The sequence below is a fragment of the Anopheles arabiensis genome, chromosome 3 (assembly GCF_016920715.1).
Source record: "Anopheles arabiensis isolate DONGOLA chromosome 3, AaraD3, whole genome shotgun sequence".
Classification (NCBI taxonomy): domain Eukaryota; kingdom Metazoa; phylum Arthropoda; class Insecta; order Diptera; family Culicidae; genus Anopheles; species Anopheles arabiensis.
Window position 1 is genome coordinate 28,382,631 of NC_053518.1, and position 25,507 is coordinate 28,408,137.

At 45.8% G+C, this 25,507-nt stretch overlaps 1 protein-coding gene across 17 annotated transcripts in view; it reads right to left on the minus strand.

Moving 5' to 3' along the window:
* LOC120904452 (restin homolog) overlaps positions 1 to 25,507 on the minus strand; it is a 60,958-nt gene that overhangs the window by 14,785 nt on the left and 20,666 nt on the right. For 7 of the 17 annotated variants that reach the window (XM_040314423.1, XM_040314421.1, XM_040314420.1 and 4 more), the window contains 7 exons: positions 12,987 to 13,055; positions 10,783 to 10,896; positions 9,816 to 9,872; positions 8,225 to 8,626; positions 7,949 to 8,117; positions 7,677 to 7,860; positions 7,050 to 7,106 (listed from right to left, as the gene is read on the minus strand). In XM_040314423.1, the coding sequence (XP_040170357.1) occupies positions 7,050 to 7,106; positions 7,677 to 7,860; positions 7,949 to 8,117; positions 8,225 to 8,626; positions 9,816 to 9,872; positions 10,783 to 10,896; positions 12,987 to 13,055 (1,052 nt within the window). Of the gene's footprint in view, positions 1 to 7,049; positions 7,107 to 7,676; positions 7,861 to 7,948; positions 8,118 to 8,224; positions 8,627 to 9,815; positions 9,873 to 10,782; positions 10,897 to 12,986; positions 13,056 to 23,502; positions 23,827 to 25,507 lie in introns of those variants that run through there. The other 10 variants (XM_040314426.1, XM_040314428.1, XM_040314429.1 and 7 more) reach the window with 7 other exon arrangements.

The following is a 25,507-nucleotide window of genomic DNA, read 5'->3' on the forward strand; positions in this document are numbered from 1 at the left end:
ATTAGATCTGCTTATGAAAGACGCATCATCTTGCACATTGTTGGAATTAACACCGCTGACATTGCAGCCATCCTCTGATGTATTTTATGATCTATCACTAATTCGATGATCACCGACTATGCTCGGTTTATTGAATAGCTTTAGTATCTCCATATACTACATCATATATTTGACGATTAGCTACTGGGCCGAACGGAAAATTTAAATATTTTTCTTGCAATATAATAACCTAACCATCACATGGTGAAATCACATGACAAAAACATAAATATTGACCTTAAAATCAACAGAAAAAGATAGTAGCAAGCGATAAATCTTTAAGCAGTAATTATTTACAAACTCTTGGTATGCTTTTGCCCTTGTAGCATCGCCCAGACGTGACTCGCTTCTGATTCTGACCGTTTTTATATACAGTTGTATCGTGCAAATAAGTATAGCAATCCTGTATGAGACCAGATGGCTCGGATGGATCATTACGATAGAAACAGGAGTGTTTCATTTCGAAAGCATCGTATACAAAGTACACCAACAATGAGTGAAGACCCAATTATCTTAACTTTGCAAACCAATTAACCAACGAACAAACATTATGAAAATCATACGGTCTGGTCACATTGCACATAAGAACAAAAGCATATATCCAATGTACTCATGAATCCTGAAAACTTGCGTGATATCTACTACCCCCAGCCAAAAGTGGTATGACTTTCAAATCAAGCCCAATCACTTTAATTTATTCCAAGCTCTCTCAAATATGCATGACGTTAAATATGAATGTGTCAAACACTGTGCAAATGACCCTTTTCGGATGCAAAGCTATGGGAAGGTATGGATGTGAACATGCTTTCCTCCCAGCCGTTGACAAACGACGCATGACATGAATAACATGGAATAAACTATCCTGGCTTAAAACCATTCCACCCGAAAGTTATACGCCCCAAATGTGGCAGATTTATTTGCATTTTATGTTGAATTGACAGACGCACACAGACACACATCAATTCCGGCACACTCATCATCAGCCGCACATGATGCAAGACTGGTACGAACCGGCGGCAAATAGATAGATTACTCCTAAATTGAAGCACGATAACATCAGCGTGCCGGACCATCGCTCTACCCTTACCATCGATGACTTCTCAAGCCGCCGGTCCACCGCATAGGGCAATAAAATATGCTAATCGCCTTTAATCATACGCAATTACGTAAACCCTTTTTCGGAACCCCCACCCCACGAGTTGACAGTCTCTTCCACCACCGGGCCAGCGGGAGTCATATTTCATGACGCTTTGGAGCTTTGGAAGCGTAGAGCTACGAAAGTCAGCCAACGACGCGAAGCTAATCATTAGGAGTTCGCACGTTCGCAAAAGTGGAAACGGATGCTGCTTCTGCTATCTGCTAATCTGCTTCATAAACACTAGTTAGCATAAAAGCATCGGGTGTGCGTGCCTTTTCTCAGACGGTACACGCGCGACACGCGCCGAACGTTAACGAAGGAAAATCCATCTTTCAGTGACTGGGCGTCATCGGTTCCCACGGCTAAAGGAATGGCCCTGATGGGTCGGAACTACACACCCGCAGGAGTTGTTTTAATTGTGCACGAACGAACGAGCAACAGCGTGCCGTCGTCAACAAATCCGACAAACGAAACAAATGTTCTTCATCAGTAAAACCGACCGTCGATGACTTCCCAACCGGCAGCGCCACAGCAGTCTGACGACAGCCCGAAAATCCATCACTATACTGAGGCTATGGCATTTGGTATTTAATGAATTTGCTGTTCTTTCGCTCTCGCACCAGGCGTCGGGTACACGCGAGACCTGAATGAGCAACCGAACATTAACTCCAAACCAACCAAACCAACTCCGCAATGAACTTTTGCACAGGGGAGCTTTTAAGCGAACGGAATGAAGAAATTTGGTGTGTTCGTTCAGGGTGTGCCTGGGCGAAACTTAATTGTTCCCATCGACAGTGAGCTTGCCCATTTGTTGGCTCATTTTTCTTGACCCAACACACAGTTACTTACTTACTTACTTATCCGGCGCTACAACCGCTTTGCGGTCCAACACACAGTTGCGGACGTTTAATACAAACGTCTTTCACACTGCTGCTGCGAGGAGTTTTCACTTGGGAAATGATAAACGAGGGCACGATGGTTGCAGCTTGCGAACTGCAAAAGCTCTACCATAAGCGGACGCAGCTTGAATGAATCCTTCAGACATCCCTTTTCGCTTCGTTTAAATCAACCGGAACGAAAATAATTCCCAACATCATAGCCACAACCCTCGGTGTCTGATTTCTGAACGGTGCGTTGGGAAGTCTTCTACCAAAAGCCTCAATTTCCGCCATTGAAACTTCATTCCACGAGAGAAGGCTTTTATTTTTTGGGAAAACAAAAACACTAAACTAACCCGAGAATATTACTACCTCCGTTCAGTACGCCGATGCAAAATTGGACTACGTCACGGGTTTGTTTTGGGAGTTTACTCTCTCTGGGGCGTATCGAACCAAAAAGACGAGCGACGACTTCGTCAACACTACGTCAACGGAATGATAAACGATTTCTCAACAACAAACCAATCAACTGTTCAAATATATTCCAACGTCATCATTACGACCGTACGAGGCACGAGGGAAACACCCTCGACCACGGTTCCTCAATACGTTCGTCAAAATCAACACGCAAAAACACATAAAACCATGTATTCTGTACTCAGAGTTATCCCGAAAAAAGAAACAACGATACAAAACACTCCCTAACCCTGCCCACAGCAACACACAAACAGTGCCAAACTTTATTTTCTGCACCTCAAGCTTTGACAACAACGCACTATCAGCAACCAGGAATTGTAGCCTGCACAGTAATGGAGTGTAGTGGTCCATTATCCTAACCCAGAGCTCGTACTCAGCCAGTGCCAGCAGCCGTCGTCCAGCGTCCAAAGTTTGCGACTGATCGATACGCGACTTCAGAAGATCTACCAGAGCTCCACAGCGCGCAAGTGGTCTGGCAGTGGTGGTGGCGTACCCGATCAGTCACCCATCCGACACACGGCTTGCCGTTCATGGGACCGACGGTAGATTAAGATACTGTGTGTACCACGCCCACGCGCTCTCTTCAGTGTGGCGTTTGGGATACATATAAAACCGCGAGCGAACTTCCTGCTCGGACGGACGGATCGTGTGACCAAGTTTGGTGGGCGCCAGCGATAATCACCTCCACCCTCAAGAGAATCGGCCGATGTATACAAACACACCGAGTTACAGTCATCGGACGCGCATTCCGCACCCATGAATTGCTAATAATCAAAGTCCTCGCCCGCGCATCAAAGCCACCCAAGCGTCAGTTCACTGTGACCTATCGGTTTTGGCCTTCAAACCCTGCTCCGGTCTCTCCGAGCTGGGTGGATGCCAAATGCACCTGACAAAGTATATATATATAGACGATCCTGGGGGGATGTCCCGAACCTGTGGCAGGTACACACGGGGGTGAGCTCACACGCTAATGCCGCTCCACAAACGGCACACAGAACAATGTGCGCCATTAGGGCTGTGCGACTACTACTCGCAAAGTGTGTCACCTAAGCCAAAAGGTTCTGAATCTCGCTCTCCCACTCGCTGCTCCGAAGACAACGCTTTGAGTCACGAATAGCCGAGATACATAAACGTTTTAGCACCGAACCCCTCCACAAAGGCACCTGCGTGCTAAGAGAGCTGCTTTGTGAAGTCGATCCCATTTTGGAGATACTCGGCGTGGTTTGGTTTTGTGTTCGCACGCAAGGCACATCGTAACAGGTAGATGACTTGTTTTTTTCTTTGCAGAAGAGCATGGTCGTAAACAATCTCAAGACGAGGAAATCAGACAACGAACCCGAAATGTTTAATGACTTCCAAAGCGGCTGCCTCTCTTCATGCCGTGTCGTCGCTACACGCACCAGTTGACAGGTTCAACCGGATCAATTAAGTCAGCAACTCCCCGCCGGCTCAAGAGTATATTGTTGAAAATTTCCTTTTAGGGCGCGGCATGCCAACCACGCGACAATGGTTTTTGTCACGACCCCAAACAGCAAAAAGGGGAAAAAGTCAAAAGGTCTTGAGGTGCGCGATTTTTGCAAGTAATTGTAAAAGGATTGCCTCAGAATGTCTGTGTGTGAAGGGGTTTTTAGACTCTTTTTGCTACAAAATTACACAATTCTGCAATCAACAATAACTGATCTCATGAGTGATGAATAGAACATGACCTAGGAGCACTGACTGTTCTTCTACATTCAGTTTTATCACATATGGCGGATCTTCTCCTTTGAACATCCATATCTGATACTCCTCTGCTCCAAGCAGTTTGAACTGTTCATTTCCTTGTTACGTCAGACCCAAGTCACAGCATATCCCGCGGGTGCTGTTACTCTTCCAGCTTTATTACACGACCTGGTGTGCAATACTAAAACCGTAGCAACAAAACCGCAATAAATATTGATGTCGCAATCGTGCTCACCTGATGAGTGCTAACACACCGACAATGGATGCCGTCCTACGACCGACTCCCTGCATCTGCGAGATAATGCAGCAGGGGGGAGGTGTAATAATTTGCATTTGCACCCTGCTCCACGTGTGTGTGTGTGGGCAACAAAGTCGGAACGGGTGATCGATTACAATCGGTAAGCGTGTGTGCACTTGTTCGCTCGCGGAACGCTGTAGAAATAATTGATGCGAACACAGGCAGGGCAGGTTTCATTTTGCCTAGCCCTGCGTTCACCTGCGTACGCTCACATCGCCTCTCCAGCAACAACAGTTTCGATGTAAACTGCTGTAGCGTCAATCTGATATAGTCAGTGAACGTCCACGTCCCGATATGGTCACAGGCATAGCAGAAAAGCCCTCCTCTAGCATGTAGAGCTCCATGTACGGTAGCTTGATTGTATTGGCCGGCTGACCGCGCTTCTTGATCAATTGCAGTTTCGATCGGGTTGCTCAAGGGGAAAAAGGTTCACCCGTTAGTTGAATTGTGCTGTAATCGATGCCATCATGTGGCATCTAATTGTGAGCGGCAAATGTTTAATGTTATGATTGCAGTAAATTCACATGCGAAAAATGCTGCGTTTGGTTGGTTTTGCTCTAATACAAGCACCTTTTTTTAAAGCTTCTTCAAATTTCCAACGAATCACAAAAGCTCTCAAAAAAAAAAAAAGTTCATGTTTACCGCTGTCAGCAGCTCGTCAACCTCGTAGCCGAGCGACACATATTTGTTGGCGTCTTCCGCCCTGTCCGAACCACATACCCGAATTTCCCTTCACCCCAATCTCCCGGGAGTGAATAATAGAACCCGCCCGTTAATGCTACGTCACTGTGCCACGGTCAAGAGCATGACAGCATTGAGTTAGAAAACAAACTCTTGGCATGTTGTGAGAGCAGCTTCACACAGAAGTAGCTTTTGGCTGGAGTGCGGGAGTTGGGGTGGGAGTGAAGATAATGAGAAATTATTGTCGCTAGATATTCATTTCCACCTGGTTTCGTTTTTGGTTCCTGGTTTTGGAGGGTTAGGTCCGAAGTTCACAGACAAAGAACGACACGAGTCACCCGCCGTTAATACACACCGGGCGAGGTCATCCGTTACAAGGGTTCGGGGCGCGTTGGCGTTTGTCTCTGCCAAGGGTAGTAGCACGAGAACATAATAGAATGGTTGGTCAACAGAGACATCGGGGAGGCTTTTGGCATAAATATTCAACATCCGTGCTAAATGAACCTTTTTATATTCCCTTCCAAAAGGAGTACTTCGCGTGGAGGTTGAAGTGTCGGAGCGACTATAGATGCGAAACATGTCGTGCTAATATTTACATGAAGAATGATCAGCTATCTAAAAATTCAGGCGTTATTGTGCTTTTTTGATTGCAAGAAAAAAATACTAATTAACTAGGAGTGTCATAATTCCAAATTGTAGCTCGGTTTTACAGGTATCCGAACTGTAAAGTAGCAATATATCTGCATATTTTGACAGTTTGATGCATAACATGAACCTTAGCCTTTTTAATACTATTAAACGTCAAAAACACATGAATATTGTTATTCAGACAATTACATCCAATATTAATTATATGTGGCCTATAGTCGGGATATTGAGCTCAACAAAGCTCTCAGGCCTATTTGACATAAAAAGCAAACTTTTTTCAGCTACTAACGAATCTCTTCATTGACAATGTATGATTTTGAAAACATTTCAAATAAGAACATGATCTGATTCGAACTGAAAACTAAGAACCTGCTTAAAAAGTAAATTTGATACTGCTTTTTTGGTAATACGTTGATATTACACGAATTATCGGTGTGTATTCAATACAAAGGAAGTCCTAATTAATGTAGAAGAATGGATCGTTCGACTATGATAATTATGGACAGGAATATTGGAACACTTCTATACGAGGAACACTTATACGTATACACAGGAATATACGAGGAACACTTCTGTAGCTGTAATACTGCTATGGCAAAACCGAATCATACAGTGAGAAAATGGCAAAAGATATTATGCAAAAATATCACGATTTTGTGTTGATTGCCTATTATTGCAGAAGTTTAGTGAAAACATGTCTTCAAAAATGTAATCCTCAGCATCGACCTTAATAAGTGAAATAAAAGTACACTTCCTTCATGGAGGTGAGACAACAGTAAAAACAGATATTACACAAATTATTTTGTAACCTCAAAAATACAAATCAGAGTTCTTTTAACAATTGAATAAGGCAAAATCTTAAAACTACTCTCCTTTAAAAAACGTACAACACACATCTAGAAGTAACTACAATTTATTACACGTCTTTACAAAAGTTAGTAGTTCAATCAGCCCCTAAAACCCCATCTCGTGATCACGGCACGAGACAGAAGGAGGTATGATTATGGTCAGTCATATTAGTCAATAAAACAAACAAAACAAAAACACCCGATTTGGGAGGGGCAGCACTGAAACCCACCCAGGCGCAAGCATCCCAAAGAAACGACAACAAACGGCCAATTTAAAAATATAAATTAATTCATAAACATTTTTGTTGGGGAAGTCCTACCTGAAGCGAAAAGGAAGATTTCGGTGTTGACGGCACAGCGCTGACCGTGGATTTCCTCTGCAACATTCCGCCAAATGGTGGGGGGGTAAGAGAGAGAGACGGTGGAATAATACTTGGGTTAGTTATTGATGGTTAGAGCTTATCGTCGCTTCCACAGCGCGGCCCGTGCATGGTGGTAAAGAACGATGAAACATCCCCCGACTGTAAAGCCCGGTACCGGACACACTAACGCATTCCTTCCGGTAGCGGAAGTGACGAAAACCTTGGGTGTGAGAGGGAATGTTTCTGCGCTCTTTCCAAGCACTCAAGCCCGAGAAAGCTTCTTCTCGCTATAAATATCTGCTCCGACCGGCTCGGTCATAGGCCACCTCTGCCGTGGCGTTGAATTATTCTACGTTAATGAGCTTACGAAAGTTAGATATTAGTTTGAGTTGTGGCATGGAAACCGAACGAAAAAAAAAAAAACAAACATCGCTACAAAGCGCAAAAAGACGCGCTTGATTGAAATACCGAAACGAATGAAACGAAAAAACCACACACAACAACAAGCCACTCGCAAACTAGCAATCAAGCGCTCCCCAAAATCCACTCATAAGGGCGACTCTTCTACCATGCAGCGAGCGATACCTGTGCGCTCATCCGGAGCCGGGAGGTGGCCGTGGTCGCGATCGAGCTCATCGTGGCCAGCGAGTTGAGCGACTCCTTCGAGTTGGCCCGGGACAGCCGGACCGAGGTTTTGCGGGCCGACGGGGACAGCGTCACCTTGGCAATCGGCACAAAGATGCCGTACTTGGCCGGACACTCGAAGTATCTGGAACGAGAGGTGGTGAAAATAGGGGAAAAGGGATGATTAGGGAGGGCAAAGAGATCACGCACACGCATTTATTAAACACACGCACCTGACACCGTCCACCGTGCCGTCGTTCTTGCCGCTCGCCTCGTCCAGCTGGACGCCGCACCAGGTGCCGCTAGCGAACTGCGTTTCGCCGATAAACTTCAGCATGCCCGGGCGCGACCCGAACCCGGACGAGACGATCACCCGGTCGCCGACGTTCAGCGAGGCGGCCTCTGTAAACAGTGAGCAACGAGAGAAAAAGAGAGAAAAGTAGAGACGTTAGTACAAAACGCCATTTTCCGCGGGCGCCTCCCAGCTGCCCAGCGTTGCTGCTACTTACTTCCGGCCATCGCTGGCGATTTGCTGGCATAGCTCTGGACGCTGTGCGTGGGCGAAACGGTGCCGGACCGGGCCGGTGACGTCAGCGACCGGAAGCTCGCATCGAGCGGCGTGGAGGCGGTCGAGTCACCACCGCCACCGCCAGCATTCGCCAGCGGTTCGCGCGTGAGGCGCGTCAGGCGCGAAAAGACGCCCTTCTTCGCTTCGCACTGGAAGTAGCGCTTGCCGGCGACCGACCCATCGTTCTTGCCGTTCGGCTCGTCCAGCACGACGCCGGCCCATTCGCCCGGCGCAAAGTGTGTCTCGCCGATGTACGCAATCTGGCCCGGGCGGATGCCGCCGACCCAGACGCGCTGCCCGATGATGAAGCTGTCCGTGTCCGCCGTCAGCACTGCTCCCTGATCTGGAAGCGTTCGGTTGAACCAATCGGTGGAGGGGGGGGGGGGGGGGGGGCGAGAGAAAGAAGAGAAAAGGCAAGTTAGAAATGTAATGCACCAAACAAGCCATTGGATATCGTGCTGGCTGCGCTTTTCCTAGAGCACACGCATCGGACGTCCGATCGATCGAATTAAACCTGCTCAAGCGCGCTAATGTTACACGAGCCGAGCTGCGAGTATTACGTTTTGCTAACGAGAACATCATCAGCATCAGCCCCTCGCTTGCCACGGAGCAGTCGGTTGAGGGATTGCGAGAGAGTGAATGTTCGCTTTTACAAGCGATAATTAGAGTGACGCCCTTGAAACACCATTTTCGCTTCCATGGTTATGCGGAGAGCTTTTTTTAATGCCGCTGTGTCAGTGATGGCTTTTATTTCGATTAATTTAGTAGTTTATGATATTTTTTTACGAATTTGTGTTTTAAGTTTGGTAGAAAGTATTGCTTTTCGGAGAATTATTCAGTACATAAAGCTTCATTAGTCGTTTGGGGCGAAACAAGTATGTTCGCCCGTTAACTTATGGTTGAGTGTGTGAGTAAATGCGTTGAAAACAGTCGTTAGAATGTTGGTTGGAAATTGGTTAGAATGTTTTCGGTAAACTTTGCTAATATTAAAGTTTGCTGAAACAAGTATTTTAGGGTCATCAATGGAAAAAAATTAACCTAAAAAAGGAACGCAAAAACTTAGCTTCAAGTATGCTGCAACACATCCCACTTCAAAGCAAACCCAGGCCCGGAGACTTAATTATCCTTGCCTCCCTATTAATGAAGCATCCCGGGCACATCACCGGAGCAAAACCACATGCACATGCACTAGGGATTCATAAGAAGCATTAATTAGTGAGAGGTGCGAGAGCGCTCGCTCCAACTACATTCCCACTTAAACCGCTTGAAAATATTAAACCTGGAAAGACATAATTTTGCTGCCACTGAAGAGACGGGAGACGGTTGTCCTTACATCCGTTCTTAGCTGCACGAGGCAACGACGCAGCGTTAGAGCAAAGACACCGAAAGCACCAACGAGACAAAGCCACCTTTGTTCGGTTCGTTACCGGTTAGGTTGTGAGTGTGTGGAAAGGCATGGAAGCTCCTGTGACCAAGTCGCACCAAATGCACCAAGAGAGTGGATGGGCGTGTGGACGTGTGCAACGATTTACCTGAGCTTCTACGCCTTCCGGTGGCCTCCCAGTACACGTCGGAGCCGGTGGAGGCGCCTGTGATCCGCACATAAACGCGCGACAAGTGTTTGTTTTCCACCGGCACAGCGGGATGATGTTTGGATGTGGGCGCGGGGGCGCGTATGTGTGTTTGTGCATTTTAAGCGTTGACAAAATGGAGAGGGAGATGGAGAAAATACCAACGAAAGCGTGCAACAAACGGGCACACAACAGGATGCACAGGCGCACATGATCAGCGGTGCATTAACACGGTGGACAACATAATGCAGGCGCGTGTTGCAGGAACAGGAACACAATAACATACACACACACAGGGATGATAGCATAAACGGGAAAATAAAACGAAAAACAAAACACATTTGGGTAAGCAAAACAGCGCTCGTGCTTGAGAGGATCCACTTTCTGGGAACTAATCCTACCCAGGCTACAGGCTACGGGGATGTTAATTGCTGCGATAAAAAACTAAACTGACAAGCGCAACAAATGTTAGCTAATGGACGTTACGGTTGATGTCTCAAAGGGAAGCCTCAAACCCTAGACTAACCTGTGAAATGGAAATTCATTTTCAGAATTACAGGCTCAAGAATGTTGAAGATGAAAAGATCTTCGCCACGACAGGTTAGTGGTAAAACAGATAAAGCGAATTCTTTGTACCGGTAGTACAAGTATGCATAGGACAGGCAATGGTTAAGCTTACTTTTATCAGATATATATATAACACTGAATGTCGGTAGAAAACCTGGAAAATTTTGCTAAAATATCATTCCAATAACCTGAACATCAAACACCCTATTTATGATAACGTAGACCTACAATTTCTGTTCCTAAACCACTTGAAAAAGCGCTTCAAAATCTACTTTCAAACCATGTTTTAGTCGCTTGTTTCTTGTGTGTCAGTCACTTGTGTTGTCCCCCGTAACTCCCCATATGGATTACTGCTACTTACTGGAAGTCTTACGATCGGAGCGACTGCTCCGGAACCCAGAGTCCGGCGAGTGGGACGATCTGGCGGAGATGGGCCGCTCGAACGCCAGATCGGTTTCGCTTTCTTCGTCCACATCTACGCGACCGGCGATGGCACGCGGTGTCCGGGTATGAGTGTGTGTGTGTTTAGTAATTCGCGTTAGTTTTGCGGTTCCCCCCCCCCAAGTCCCGGTTACACACAGTAGGTCAGTCGGTCGGTAGGTCGGTAGGCGAATTTGTAAATTGCAGGTGTCAATGCGTTAGAATTGAGCCCCAAAACGTGTTTTTATTCGTCGTCCGTCATTGTCGCACCAAGTCAACAGGTTCCGGTGCAGCAGGTGGCCAAAAACCGTTCCGCCCAGCCACAGTGGGAAGAGGTCCACACACACATATATAGCCATGTCGTGTGACAGATGATTGACACGTTGTTCGAGTGATTATTAATATATTTATTCCGTTGTTGTTTGGGTTTTCATTTCGTTATATCGTCACGTCACGGTTACGTGCGTTACGTGTGTTTGGACGATAGTTTGGTTTTGTTGTGTCGAGCGCGTGGGGCCAGTGGGTTGCCAGCGACACAATGCAAATAGTAGTTAAGGTGTTCGATTAACAAATAGAGGTGTCGGTCGGTGGGTCGTTAGTTAGAAACAAAGGAATATTAATGGTTCGTGACAGCAGTTCGTAGTAGCAGTCGATGGTTATTGTAGAGCGAAATGGAGGAAAAGCCGTCGATTAAGCGGTGTAATTGGTAAATGAACATCAATTAAAAGCAGAATGCATCAGGAAGGGAATATATGGATACAAAAAAGAAGATGAAATAAACAAAAAAGAAACAAATGATAAAAAAGAGAAAGAAAAAAACAAGAAAATGTAATGAGAAACATGCACAAACAACACAACAAACTAGAAACTAATAAGAAAACAACAATATTTAATACTAGTGATTAATTTAAAACAATATTACTTATTAAATAAAACAAATTTTGTGAGTACTCGTCTTTCCATAGTTTGAAGTCTATCAAAGCTAATTATAATCCCTTCTATCCAGGATTTTATCTACAAAACATATCCAGCATCCCCTAATGCTTTGGGAGAGATTTTCAATTTACAGTAAGGTCTTTTAATTATCTACAACAAAACAACAATCACCGAATTGTGGTCAGCGGTCTACACACCCACATCAAATAGTGTGAAAACGCCACACACAAACACACACACATTCTATCCATTGTTCGTCCGACAATTAAAGTCCCCAACCAGCTACCGAAACCGAAAGATTACCCTCTGACAAGGAGAGGATGGCAAACACCTGGAACAAGAGCTTCGCTGGTGATCTAATTTCAGCAGCCAGACCCTTTGGCACGGCATGGCAGCACGCATCGACGGGTTACTGGAATAATGGAGTTGTAATTCGATCAACGTTCTCGCCCGTTTTGCAACCGACCGAGCTTGAACACTCGAGACACTTCGGCTTCTGGCCGTGGCACAATAACAACAACCCATCAATCACCCGCATCCTCCGCTGCAGGTGCGATTACGGCACGACAAACGTGCTAAAGACGAGACGCACGCGATATCAAATAACCGTTCGGGTGCTGAAGGAATGGACGCCGATTTGCGCCGCACCATATCACAAAGTGTTAATCCTTCACGAACGTAATAGTGATGGCGGGGCAGCACCGTCCCTTTTACATCCAGCGCTGGATGATACGTTTCAAATTGAAATAATTTCGAAGAAAAGAAGACAAAAGAATGGCCGGGGTTGGATTATAACTACCGCGAGAGTTTTTAAAATCTAATTTAACTTGCACAGCAGCGGAAGCTCTTGATGAACTCAAACATGCTCTAAGGTAGAAAACAATTACGATGGGTTACAAGATTTTCGAAAAATTCTTCGTAAAAAAACACTTGCTTAACACACACACATGACATTTATGTGCCCTGCCAAAGGGACAATTGCGTATTGCGAGAACGAGCAGAAGTTATGCGTTTCGGAAATTGAAAATCGTACCATCGACAGCGAGAGCTTAACAAGACGTGCCGGATATTGGTGTTGTGAGCATAACTTTCCCCGTTAACAACCACTTTAGAAATTGTTTGTTACCTTTCGAGCACTCAGCAGGGCAAAAGGAAAGTTGAAAGAAACACCGAAACATGCATAGAACACAGTAAAACACGGCTTCTTACCTGGCAGATGTGTTTTGTTATAGTCGGAATCGCTCGGTCGTCTCATTTTACTGTCGAATGTCGTAGGTACTGATGATGTATTCCCCCAAAAGAGCGGCAACAGTTCAATGACATCCCGGGTGCGCAAAACAACACAACAGCAAGCAACAGTGGTAGTGGTGAGTGGCATACATAACATAAAAAAATGAAAACAATAAAACACACACATATTAAAAAAAAACAAGAAAAACGTCACACACACAAACATGCACATATAATAAGTTTTGTCAATTGAACGCAGAATCGAGAAAGCTCTAAATGAAACACGCAAAACTTAGTAAACTTAGAGTCAATATTAGGTCACGAAGTAGCAAACGAGAAGAGCAGCAACAACAACAAAACAACTCAAACCCAGTCACAGCAAAAGCTCGGTAAGTTAAAGAAAGAGCAAATCGAAAAGGTGCGAAAAGTCAAACTATTAACTCGCGAAACACAAAACGGGGACACGATAATGGCAAAGCAAACTGTTGGAGAAAACGTGTAGACAAGTGTTCAAGCAAGCAGAGGTTCGTAGCGTTTATGGTGCTGTGTCGTTAAACGCTGGAGGACGCTGGAGAGTTCATAAAAGCTGAAGCCATGGGGGTTCGTCGTCTGTTTACAAAAATTATTGAAAATTTCAAATCGCCCCATCGGTGCACACAAATAATCGTTAAACATATCTACTGACAGCTAAATTAACTGGCGCGTTACCATATCGGGTCGGTCCCATATGTGCTTATCGCTTAATTCAATAAGGATTAGAATCACAATGAAAGGGCCCTCCCCGCCAATAAATCACGCAACTCGTCTAGCATATCATACAAACGGGCACTAACACACCCATTTCCACAGCCTATAAACAGACGTGTTTATCTTTCAATAAGTTCCGATGAGGTAATATGGTGGGTACGATAAGGTACCCATCTGTATCATAAACCGCCCACACTGCCTGTGTGAGCATTCCCATTAATAATTCACCAATACTGGGTAAAACGCTTTTACGGAAGATTTCACATCACAAACTGCGCCATTCACGACCAGACCATCATATCACATCTTCCTCTCTGAACGCATCAAAAGCCGTCCATTAGTCACCTCATCTCGAACGGATCAAACAGTCGTTAGCTGCTCAAAGTTACCCGCAAAACTAGGCACTTCAAACTAACTCTCAACCCCTCAACAAACCAAAAACAAACACCACACATACAGATATAAGTTGCTCCGGTTGTTGTCGTCATCATCGGTGGAAATCATGCCGTGTGCGCAATCCATACATCACACCGATTTAGAAAAAGGGCCTTCGCACCTCTGGACACTGCTGCGCGGTCTCGAATGTCACAACACGGCAAGACACTCAGCGCAACGGGGCGACAACTCGCGCGTAGGAGGTCTCCGCGTACCGTTGTCGTCCGAGCAGGCACCCACAAACAAGGGCATCCACATCGCACACGGAACACCTTTGCTTCCTGTTCCTTTGCGACGATCGTGCGATACCTTCAGGTTTTACCTACGACCCAAAAACTAACTTCGTCGGTTCGGGCTCGTCAATATCTAATAAATCGTTCAGCAATAACTCCAAACGAGACCTATTGCTCATACCAGCAGCAGCCAGCAGCTCCCCCCGTGAGTGTCCCAAGAATAAGTAAGAAAAAGTGGCTACTGAAAGCGAGTGCCCCTCCGCAACCTGCATTCGTTTCCATTTTCGTATGAATAATAAAAGTCGGTACGGGTTTTGTGCAAAATTATTATAAATGTTTCCGCTCGCAAACAAAACTCTCGCCCGCAACGGTTGCAAAGGGGGCGAAGTTTTTGTCCCCAGAGTGTGTGTGTGTGTGTATGTCTCTCTATCTCTCAAATGGTGACAGAACCAGCGTATGACGCCGAGTAGGACACCGACTCCGGTGTGATATTATGGCTGTTGGCGGAGGTGGAAAGAAAGCATGAGAGGCGATAGCGGTGGCACCCGGTGAGTTGTGAGCTGATTTTCCCATAAATTACCAACCCCGAACGTCATAACTTACAACCCCGTATAACGTAGGTAAACCCGAGTACTCACAGGTAATGGCACAGGACCGTGCAGGAGAGGGTCGGTTTCCTATTACTTACTGCTTTGGCATGGCAAAGGGAGATAAATGGACGGCCACCAATCAATGTACGTGAAAGTTGAGCTACACACAATCACCAGGTTGGCGTAGTTGCCTAATTCTGTAATTTTAGTATACAGCGGTGGTCTTTTTCAACCGTGTGGAGTAGCCTTATTGATCAATGTTCAGGAAAGCCGACAGTAACCAAATTAATTGTCATTTGGGAAATATTTCGTGGACTCATATAGCTCTCCTCCCATCCATCTCGTATCTGCTATCTGTTGTAAACAGTGAGGTTGAAACGTAATCCTACAAATAGTTACACATTGTAACACAGTTTATTGATTTGATCCACAATGAATCATGAGAGAGCGAGATTTGAAACCAAGTCCCCGAGTATAGCTTACAAGCGTGCAATCGTCTGCGCTATTGGGTAGATCGAGGACAATGCCGCTCTATGATGATCAGTTGCGAACAATATCGAACGAATAAGCACTCAAACCTCACACGCACACTCGCACAAGGGACGGCATTGTGCTCGTCAATTACACTTGTCTATACGGTGCTGCTGCTGCTAATGACCGTTCCTCTCAACACAATTCGGGCATTCCCCGGCGCATTCCTATGGCACATTCGCAGAAGCGCACAGATACACAGACAGTACGGCTCCGGCGTTCGGGTCATCAGTCATCCCATCCTAAAACATCCATTTCCCGTCAAGAGAGGCTGCCATTACGATCCAGCAGAAGCTTTCAAAACCGTCCGTCAACACTTGACTTGTGGCGGTCCACTTTTCGGAAGAAAAAAAGCCCCAAAAATCCACTAAAACAACAAAACACACACACAAAAAAAGCTCACTGAACTTACCTCTCGCTGACAGTTGTCAAGGGGCATCAACAACAGTTCGGGGGTGGTGCTGGCAGCGCAAAAATATGACCGCTGTCAGTTTTAGCTTTGGCAGCTTAAGCTGTGCACCCGAATTCCCCCATCGCCATTACTACACGCCACTCGCACCGCGTACGAAGCTTCTGGCAGAATGACATCAGTAAAACAGGCTGAGGCCACTTTAGAACACTGGCCACATTCCATCTGGCCGGGAGGGGGATGTCTCCTCCCCATGTGGAGCGTTGTTTGCGGACATGGAGAATATTTCCAAAAAACTAAAAAGAACGTACAAACACTTCCACGGTGGCCATGTTCACGTATGTAAGCCTTCTCTGCTGCCATGGGAGTCTGGATCGGTTTGATCCGAAAGTAAACAAACAAACGAACTTAATGGCCGACTCTCCAATGAAACAGTACCGGGCGAAACAGGTTCTACTGATTGCGTAGGGCATTAGCGGCTTTATCTTGTTGCATAACAGCCTTCCACACTGTAAATGCGGAACGTGAAATCAGCAAATTCATTGGGCTGTTGGAAATTTAATTTTGCGCAGAAATCAAACGAACTCCACACTCCATCCTGCTGGAGTTGAAGCTTTAAAATGAAAGGCCTCCCCATCCATCCCGTCAGGACCGAACATTATAACGATTGGCGTTTGTGTTTGTGTTTAATTAACTCCAGAATACCCCCAAGGGTTACTTTGCGCGACCGCTGGTACGAGTCCAATTAACATCCGGCAGAGAACAGGCGTTTGGTGGCGTTTCATTTCGTGCCTCCCGCATAACCTCTCTTCGCATCGGACCGAAAAGGGTCACCGGGTAGTCCCCCGTCCCCAAATGTTTGCTCACGCAAGTTTGCCAATCAGTGCAGCATATTTTATCATAATAATATCACACAGGCCCAGGGATCGATGCATAAACAATAATAAGGTTCACATCCCCCTGCGTTAACCCTGCGTAAAGCACGGGCAGCCTTCTAGCCGAAGGATAAAGGTGCTCCCCGTTAGGGCAACACATTTGCAATGCGGGAGCAGAGCGAATGCCATAAATTACCATTCCGGTGCACTAGCCGTCGTGCATCACCCTCGGTGTGATGCAAAATCCCGGTGCAAACTCGCTCTGACCGTAGCTAGATGTAAATAGAAAATGCCATTGCCAAGTTCAGGGTATTGTGTCATGCGCGCCGTTCGTCCCGGGGTTCACCAGCATTGGAAGCATTTTTCATTTCAACTGCATACGCTGGCAATAGTCCCAGGATGGACCGAACAATACTCGGAGCTGGCAATGAGATAATCCACTCTGGACGGTAATGTATGGGAAATCAGTGGAAGGAAACAGGCCACAAAAAAACAGAAGGAATTATTGGAAACTGATTGGAAATTTTCCGCATCACTCCAGCAGGCGACACAACCCGAGTCGGAAGCTTGCACCGCTGGAAATCGATTGTTCCCTGACCGACAGAGGGGTTATACAAATTTACGATTTAATTGATCGTACAGCGCGAATGCACATGTGGTGACAGTCTCGCACAAATGTATGCGTACACCGTCGTGCGGCATTTGGCTTAATTAGTGTAATTGGTCGAGAGATAGAGAGACAGAGGTACGGTTTGCTTGTTTAACGCTGATTTTTCATTTTTGTTCGGCGAGATCTACGATAGCCTGCCCCTGCCTCCTGCGTGTGACTAACGCAACGTAACGGCATCACCGTTACAGCATGGACACCCGCCACACCCCTACGGGCGTACGAAATACGTTCATAAATAATTAATTTACGTGCAGTTTCGAACGTCGAACCGTGCGGACTCAACACCCATTAAATCATTTTATAATGGTATTAAAACCACTCACACACAGCTACAACACCCTACTGTTCTGAACTTCAGAGGGTAGAGGGTGGCTTAGCGCTTAAATCAATTAGCTCATTCAGACGAGCGATCTCCTCCTGCCACCCCGTGTTTTTCTCTTTATCGTTACGCAATGGCATTATATCTTCACAGTTTTACACCGGAAGACGGCCCCCGGCCTTTGGTGCCGTTGTTCCTGTTGTTGCCCATGATCCATTACAAAACAATTGTAACCGCTTAGCGTTTGCTAAACGTTACTGCAAATTAAGAGAGCAAGAGTTGAGAAAAAACATAACATAAATTGCACCCTAATAGGTGTGAAAGCATTTTTTTGCTTTTCCTTTATCGAGCAAATTATACATCTCTCGCCTGGTATCTGTTATATCTTCGACTAACTGTTGCATTCTTCGGTTCGGGTGGAATCACTAGCCAATTATGGCGAAGCGAGCAAAGGCATCCGCTGGGGTGCGGTGCCATGGGAACGCTTGGAGCGCTAGCAAATCGCCATCATTTTCCGAACGGCGAGACTCGACTCGGCACACTGCTCGGAAAAACAACCACCTTCTCAGAGCTGGAGGAGTGGGGAATGCATTTTACATCCGCAGGTGTAAGTGAGAAAATAGTTCTCTCGATGCAACAGTTGCCGGTAGGTATTTCGCTCTTGGTAAATTCCCTGTTTTCCCGGACGTTTGCTAGCAAAACAGTACGAATTCCACGAGCATTTTGAGGATGTAATTTTATGCAGCTGCTTCCTGGGCTACAGCACTGTTCAATAGAATCTTTGCAAAGCGCTGCGTAGCATTCGTTTGTTCCCGTCGAATGGGTTTTCAAATGAGATATTTAAGCTGTAACAAAAACGCAACGTCAGAGGTAGGTCAGTGGTAGAGAAATATGTTTCAAAATAAGTATAAGTGTAAATATATCTCGAAATTCATTACACCGTCGAACGCATCACATAATCCCGCGCCTAAAGTTATGCAATTTGACGTACATATGTCCATTTTTAGGCTTATTGGGGTGTATTCAGATTATTGTTTAAAATATCAACACTTAGCTTGTAAAAACTGGAAAAAATAAGCTTGACAGATAAATACTTACAAAAAAAATGGGAAAATTTACATGTCAGTAAACGAGGTACGTTGCTGTCCACTGGTTCACTACTCGAGTGCCGATTAAAATGCTTTTCGATTCGAACGAATCGACAGTGAGCTCAGTTTGCAACGTTCTCCTAGTAGCCTGGGAACGTTTCGGAAAGCAGGAAACATCATCAAAAGGCATTAGTTCCAGCTTATGGCCACGTTCTAATAGGGTAGAATTTTCCCACCAACCTCTAGTTAGTTCGGCTTATACACGGTTTCTTAGAAATGGCTTGGAACGTACTTGTAATGTCCGAAATTCGTGCAGCATGAAATTAAACATCATTACTTCGCCTGTTTGCCGTCTATTAATTAGACTTTACGCTCTACGATCTAACAAGCTAAGAAGTAAGATTTACTCTGTGCTTTAAAGTGCTGCCTTAAAGCAGACAAATTACAACCACACACACACACACACACACCGACACAGCAAATAGACTCGTCCGTACACCTGTTCAAATATTTTACCACGAATAATCAAACCTCTCCCTCTGCTGCTTCGCTGTGGCTAAATGGAAATATCCGGCAGCAGTATAACAGATTCCACCTGGCCACCACCACCACCATTATTAAGCCGTACAGTAGCAGAAGTTTGTTGTGGATGAAATATTGCTTCCTTCGCCGGTTTGCTTTATTCGATCACAAAAGGGGGTCTAACTTTGTGCCGGACGGACGCTCTATGACCACCGCAGGGGTGGCGGCGTACTTTAAAGCTCAATCACAATGTACACCTTGGGCGCGCGCCAACGGAATGCGCCGACCGCCTGTGTTGGCGCTGCTGCTGGTCAAGTGAATGGAATGGGGGCGGTTCTTCTAGCGCCAAATGCCGTCCCTATCGCATGCCAGTGACGACTGTTCATTAATTAGAGCAGATTCGTATCTAGCTGTTGGCGAGGAGACTGCGTGTGTGTGTCTGGCGTGAACGTCCAACAGGTTGTGCAACTTCAGGGACCGGTTCGGGGATGGAAGTCACTGGGAATGATTGGCACAAATTTTCCCCGACCATCAACGGGCGGCGGGTTGAAAGGAAGAAAGCTGAAAGTTCAACTCGGCTGGGGGAGGTGAAGTTTGTGGTAAAAGCACAGACCACAGGTGTAGCTAACAAAAGAGCTGGATGCGATTGGCTTTAAATCCAATCACTGCCTGAACTGCACCACAAGTTTTCAGGGATTTGTTGCAATTTTGTACTGTCGAATCAATTGCAAACGTTCTTCGAATTCCAATCAGTATCATTTGATCGAATTTCATTACAAACCCATTTGTACGCGAATTGCATACTGATTGGCAATAATTCCATTGCTCCAGGTTATAATAGGGTAACTACCGATATGGTCACTTCCCCAAAATAAAGCTAATAAATGCATAAAGTGACATTAAACGGTACGAACCATCTGCTGAACATTTCTCCGGACCCATTTCTCTGACGTATTGTGAGAACATTTGCATAAAACGTGCAAACGCGCAATCGTTAAACATCCGCCACCGCCCGGATTACTCTTTATTGCCACCGATCGACAGTTGACAGTGAACAATTAGCTGTGCTGAGCGTGTCATAATCTGCTGCCAGTTTTCGCACCACAGCCGCTTGTCACCGCTGTCGATTATTCTAATCCGCTAAAGCAATTAGTTAGTGCTGACGACCACGGTGGGGTTCATGGTGTTTCTAGGCCAATAAACTTCCTTCGCACGCTTTCGTTCCACGCAAACTTCCGCACATGCACTATGGTAATGAGGCGACTTTTTAAGTAAATCACGTCCGATACTAAACGGATACTGGCCAGCGAGACAGCAACTCTCCGGGCCTGGTGGTCGACTACTAATCGGTATTCCAGCAGTGGCTGACCTTAGAGCGCTGATCGGTACACCGTGTTCGAACATGGTGTTGCTCTCTCGACAGGCTGTCTGCAATCGACCTCGCTAGGACCACCTAGGCTATAGCATGGTTTAGGTTGCGCGATTCTATTGGGCCCTCCGGTCTAGAGTAAACCAGTAAACAAACAAATCGAAAAGAAGCAGCGCAAAAAAAAGAGCGGCATATACTTATCAAGCACGACTCTGACACGGTGTCAATGTCAATCACGCGACACCACATCACGAAAAACACACGCTAGCGGTCAAGTCGAGAGTGTGTTGCGAGTGTTGTCCCCCGCTGGATGATGTTAGACGACGACCTCTGTAGATATTGACGTCTGCAAGCGGTTTTGCTGTGAGGTACTCGTGATTGCCTGACAGCCAATTGTTGCTCACCCGCTGCCCAGTCTGTCTGTCAGAACTCAGGAGTCTTACTTCCGACGTACATGGTTGTAGTGAGGGTCGTACTTGTGCAAAGTACAATACGGTCGGCTAACGGCAAAGTGAAGTTCGTGTCTGATAAGTTCTATATGCAGGAATATGTTTAAGGAAACTCAGTATGGTAAGATTTGTTGATAGCATTCAGTAGCAACAATGCGGGAACTACCAAACAGATATCTGAGTAATCCTTTTGAAGATTCGTTGAAATTAAGTAAATTTGAACTGAGTGAAATTAGATTAAAAGAGTGCTCAAATAGATTTGAGAGAGAGCTGAACCCACTCTTTAAAGATTCACAAACAAATACATAAACTAATCCTGGAGAGTGTCATAGCGTCTTAGGCTTTTGTAATTCAATGTACCCAAAACCCTGAGCCGACTAGCAATTTACTTTTTTGTGATTCCACTCATCTGACTTGAGCCAAACTGTTCAGTAACTCAATTAACTCTGAATGAGTCTTTAGTCGGATTGGAAACTAAGTGACTTGAGTCGTCTTGAAATGAGTCGTAAAACAAACTCTTGCAGTATAATTGAATCCGTATCTTCAGTTACAATATTCAACTCCTGAACTCAGAGTATTAACGCAACATATCCGGTTCCTGTTCTGTTTTGCTCAGATGCTGTTTTAGAGATGATTAATTGCAAGTTCTTAGCCTCCCCTTTCTACCGAACATCCGAACACTGGGAACTTTCTTGAACATTTTCAGGGTCACTATTTTTAACATAACAAATCCCAAACAAAGTTCCCATCATCAAGAAGTCGTGTTCATACGACAGGATTTCCATTGTTTTCCCTTTCAGTGATTGTTTTTACCACAATATTTCACTCTGCTTCTCTTATCCCCGCGTAACGCTTACACAGGAAATAACTATTGCATCAGACATTCACTCACCTTCTCGAGTCCCCTTCTTGGCCCCGGTGAAGATTGAGTGGCTTAGCGCTTTTTTTACTACCATAGTCTTCTAATTTACGCAAGCATTCACAAACAATCAAGTGTGTGTGTCTGTGTGTGCATGATGGCGAGAACGGTGGTACACCGTCCACCCCGTTAGGACCATAATTCAATTGGCGAATTTATTGCAAGTGCCGCTCGGGTGCCATTGAAACGCCATCCACGACGGGCATGGCGGCGGACGACAGGCGCACAAGAGTGAAGGTCCAGCAGACATTGTTCGGGGGACGGGCAAAAAGAAAAGGAAAGCCCTGGCTGAAAAACCAACCTATTGTTTTCACGCTTCGGCAAGCTCCAACCGCCACACCAGGAGCCGAGGGGGTACCAGCGTCTTGTTCGAAGCAGTGTGGTTAGTGAACTTTTCGCACAATACTCCACCGCCAGGCCACAACCACATTGCTGGGCGGCGGTAAAACACCAAACAGCGAAAACAATAAAAATAATCCGTAACGCCACCATATTAATTAACGTTCGGATGGGCAATAAAACCCGGGCCCGAGCTAATGGTGGAACGAACGAACCAAACAATCAGCTTGGCTCTGTACCCTTCGCAAAAGCGCTTCTCGTTCGGTGACTGTTCGTGACTGCCTTCCCAAACACCGAAACCAGACGTCGCAACACAAGCGCAAGCGTGCCAACATTTGCTGAAGCAACACCCTCAAGAAGCTTTCCGAGGCGACTGATATTGCGACAAAAGTGGATCAGCAAAGGGAAAGGCACCGCCAAACGAGATTCTGAAGAGAAAGGGCAACACCAGGCTGCTCTCGGTCAACTGTAAACCGACACCCGTAGCAACCATTCTTTTTGCACTGTTTATTCGATGTCTTCTGAAAGGTCCACCGTGAGGGGCTGTGCGAGAATTTCAGCGCAATTTTGCAGTGCACTTGTCACGTTATTAAAACAAACAAGCTCCACTCGATGCTGATACAAACCGACGGGCGCGAGCTGGGCAACATATCTGTGCGAGATACGTGCCATCAAGGTTAGGACGGGGGTCGAATTACAAAAAGGCGAACCTGTCATACCGATTCTGACAAAATTCTGAAAACTATCGTATTTCAGCAATTTCAATCTCAGACGTCTGTTTAAGATGAAATTGTGGCATATTAAAGTGAGGTTCAACAAATTGCAGAACCTGTCTTACAAAAAACACACAGCGTAGATATGGTGTAAGTTCGCAGCGAAAGTTGTGGTGGCCATAGCAGCTGTCAAACGTGAGATGATATCACTGACACCATTCTTCAGGCTGTTGCTTCTTCGCACGGTCAGCCTTCAAAGCGCAATCGAATTGTTTTTGCCTACTTACAAATGCCTTTCTCTGTTCCTCTATGTCTCTCTCTCTCTATTCAGACGTCTAAAAAGTGTGGCAGATGAAAAGAAAATCTCGATGTCCTCGATTTTTCCAAACCCTCATTGCACCACCGAGGGAGAGGCGCTGGTCCACACTACGAATGAGTTTGCTTGTTGGTTTGTTTGTTTGTCCCGGGTCCGGCCGTTCGCAGCGTTTGTTTGCATTGCTTGTGCCATTCGCGTCCAACAAGGGGAGGTGTGTTCGGGTTTACGTGCAGATTTTTCCAACCCGTCAGTCAGCTTCCGCCTTCGCGCAATTTCGCGCTTCGCACACTTCAACGAGCAGATGAGCGCGGGAGTGTAGAAAAAAAGCAGGAAGCAAAATATTTGCACACTTACCTGAAACGAAAGTGAAGAGACATTCGATTAGGCAATTGATTAGGTACTCATTAGAGTGCGGTGCTCCGAGCGGGCAATAGACTAACATGAACACACACACACACAGCTACACTGTTGCTTTTCCCTAACGGCTACCCTTCGCAGGCCGCCAGCGGAGGGGAAATAAAGTAAACTAATTCCAACCGTGAGCTCGGACGGATAAATCAATTTCACTTTCGGAACGTGACCAGCGAGGCGGCAATCTACGGCGCACTAGAAAACCCCCCCTAGTGTACCCGTGAAGCGTCATTGTATCCCCCCTCCTGCCCGCTGCACTATCACGCCATTCATCGTGCTTCCTACCCCGGACAGAGCTCGAGCATAGATCATGGGAGGTTCACATTTTCATTAGTCACGATTCTTCTTCGAGGCGGAGCGAGCGGTGGTTGGATTGTGGTCGGTAAAAGCTTCACAATCATAAATTTCTATACCCATTTTGGCCCATCGTCTGTACGCGCTCGATTGCCAGCACTGTCTATCGCAGATTGGAGCGGAGGCTTAAGTGCAACAATGCTTCCACTTGTATTCAAACTACGAGCGAGCGGCTGGCCGAAGCCGAAAAACATGAAATGGCGGAATCGTGTAGCTGATGTATACGTTCAGCTTTTAGCCTGCTGGCAACAGCGCAATGGAGTGCAGAGCTTGGTTTGTGATGGCAAATAAATCCCCATCAAGCGAATGCCAACGTTCTGGCAAATGGATAAGCCTTTCGGTGGTCTGCTCTGTATCAGGTTGGAATAGAAATTTCGCGATTGTGGTATGGTTTTCATTGAAAGATCTGGTAGCAAATAAAGAAGAATTTATAGTATATGTGAATTAGGGTATAATCTAGGAATTAGTAACATTTATCTAGGAAACTAAAACATTGATGAAGAATTTACAATAGTATTAAAATACTACAAACTACATAACAGATACGGCTTTGAACATTTGTTGTATGACTCTTCTAATTGCCCACTTCTTACCACCAACAGGTAGTGTTTATATTCACTTAATTAATTGCCTTCCAACAAGCTTATCATAACTTCTGCATCATCTGTTTAAAAGAACCAAATCTTCAATCTCTCATACTCGAATGCTCCCGAATATACTGTCCCGCCCTCCTACACCCCTAACAGGCGCGTCATTCCAAAACTTATAAACCACGGTACCATATATGACACGATTTAGCATTTAATGACAGCCCCCCAAACGGAGGGCGGCATTTGTCTCTACCGAATTTAGCACGAGATCATTCCTCCGTCCCACTAGCTGGGACAACGAGGAAGCAACAATTTTCTGCCTCGCCGCCGCTACCGTCATCCAACGTGCAATTACTTTGCCACATGTAGCGCACACCCGCAGTGGTGTTTATTTTGATGGTAGAGTTGTTGGTTTTTCGGTACATGTGAGAAGCGATTTATCTCATGTTACCACGCATGCGAATGGGAATCCTACACTTTATGCGCCCGTTCCGCAGCAGTGCTTTCGCTTATGGCAATAGCTAAAATTTATTGCCATGCAAATCGGTGACAGCCGAAGTTTTTTTTTGTGGAGCAATTGCCCAAAACCAAACCAATCGTGACAAATTTTACATCCGACAT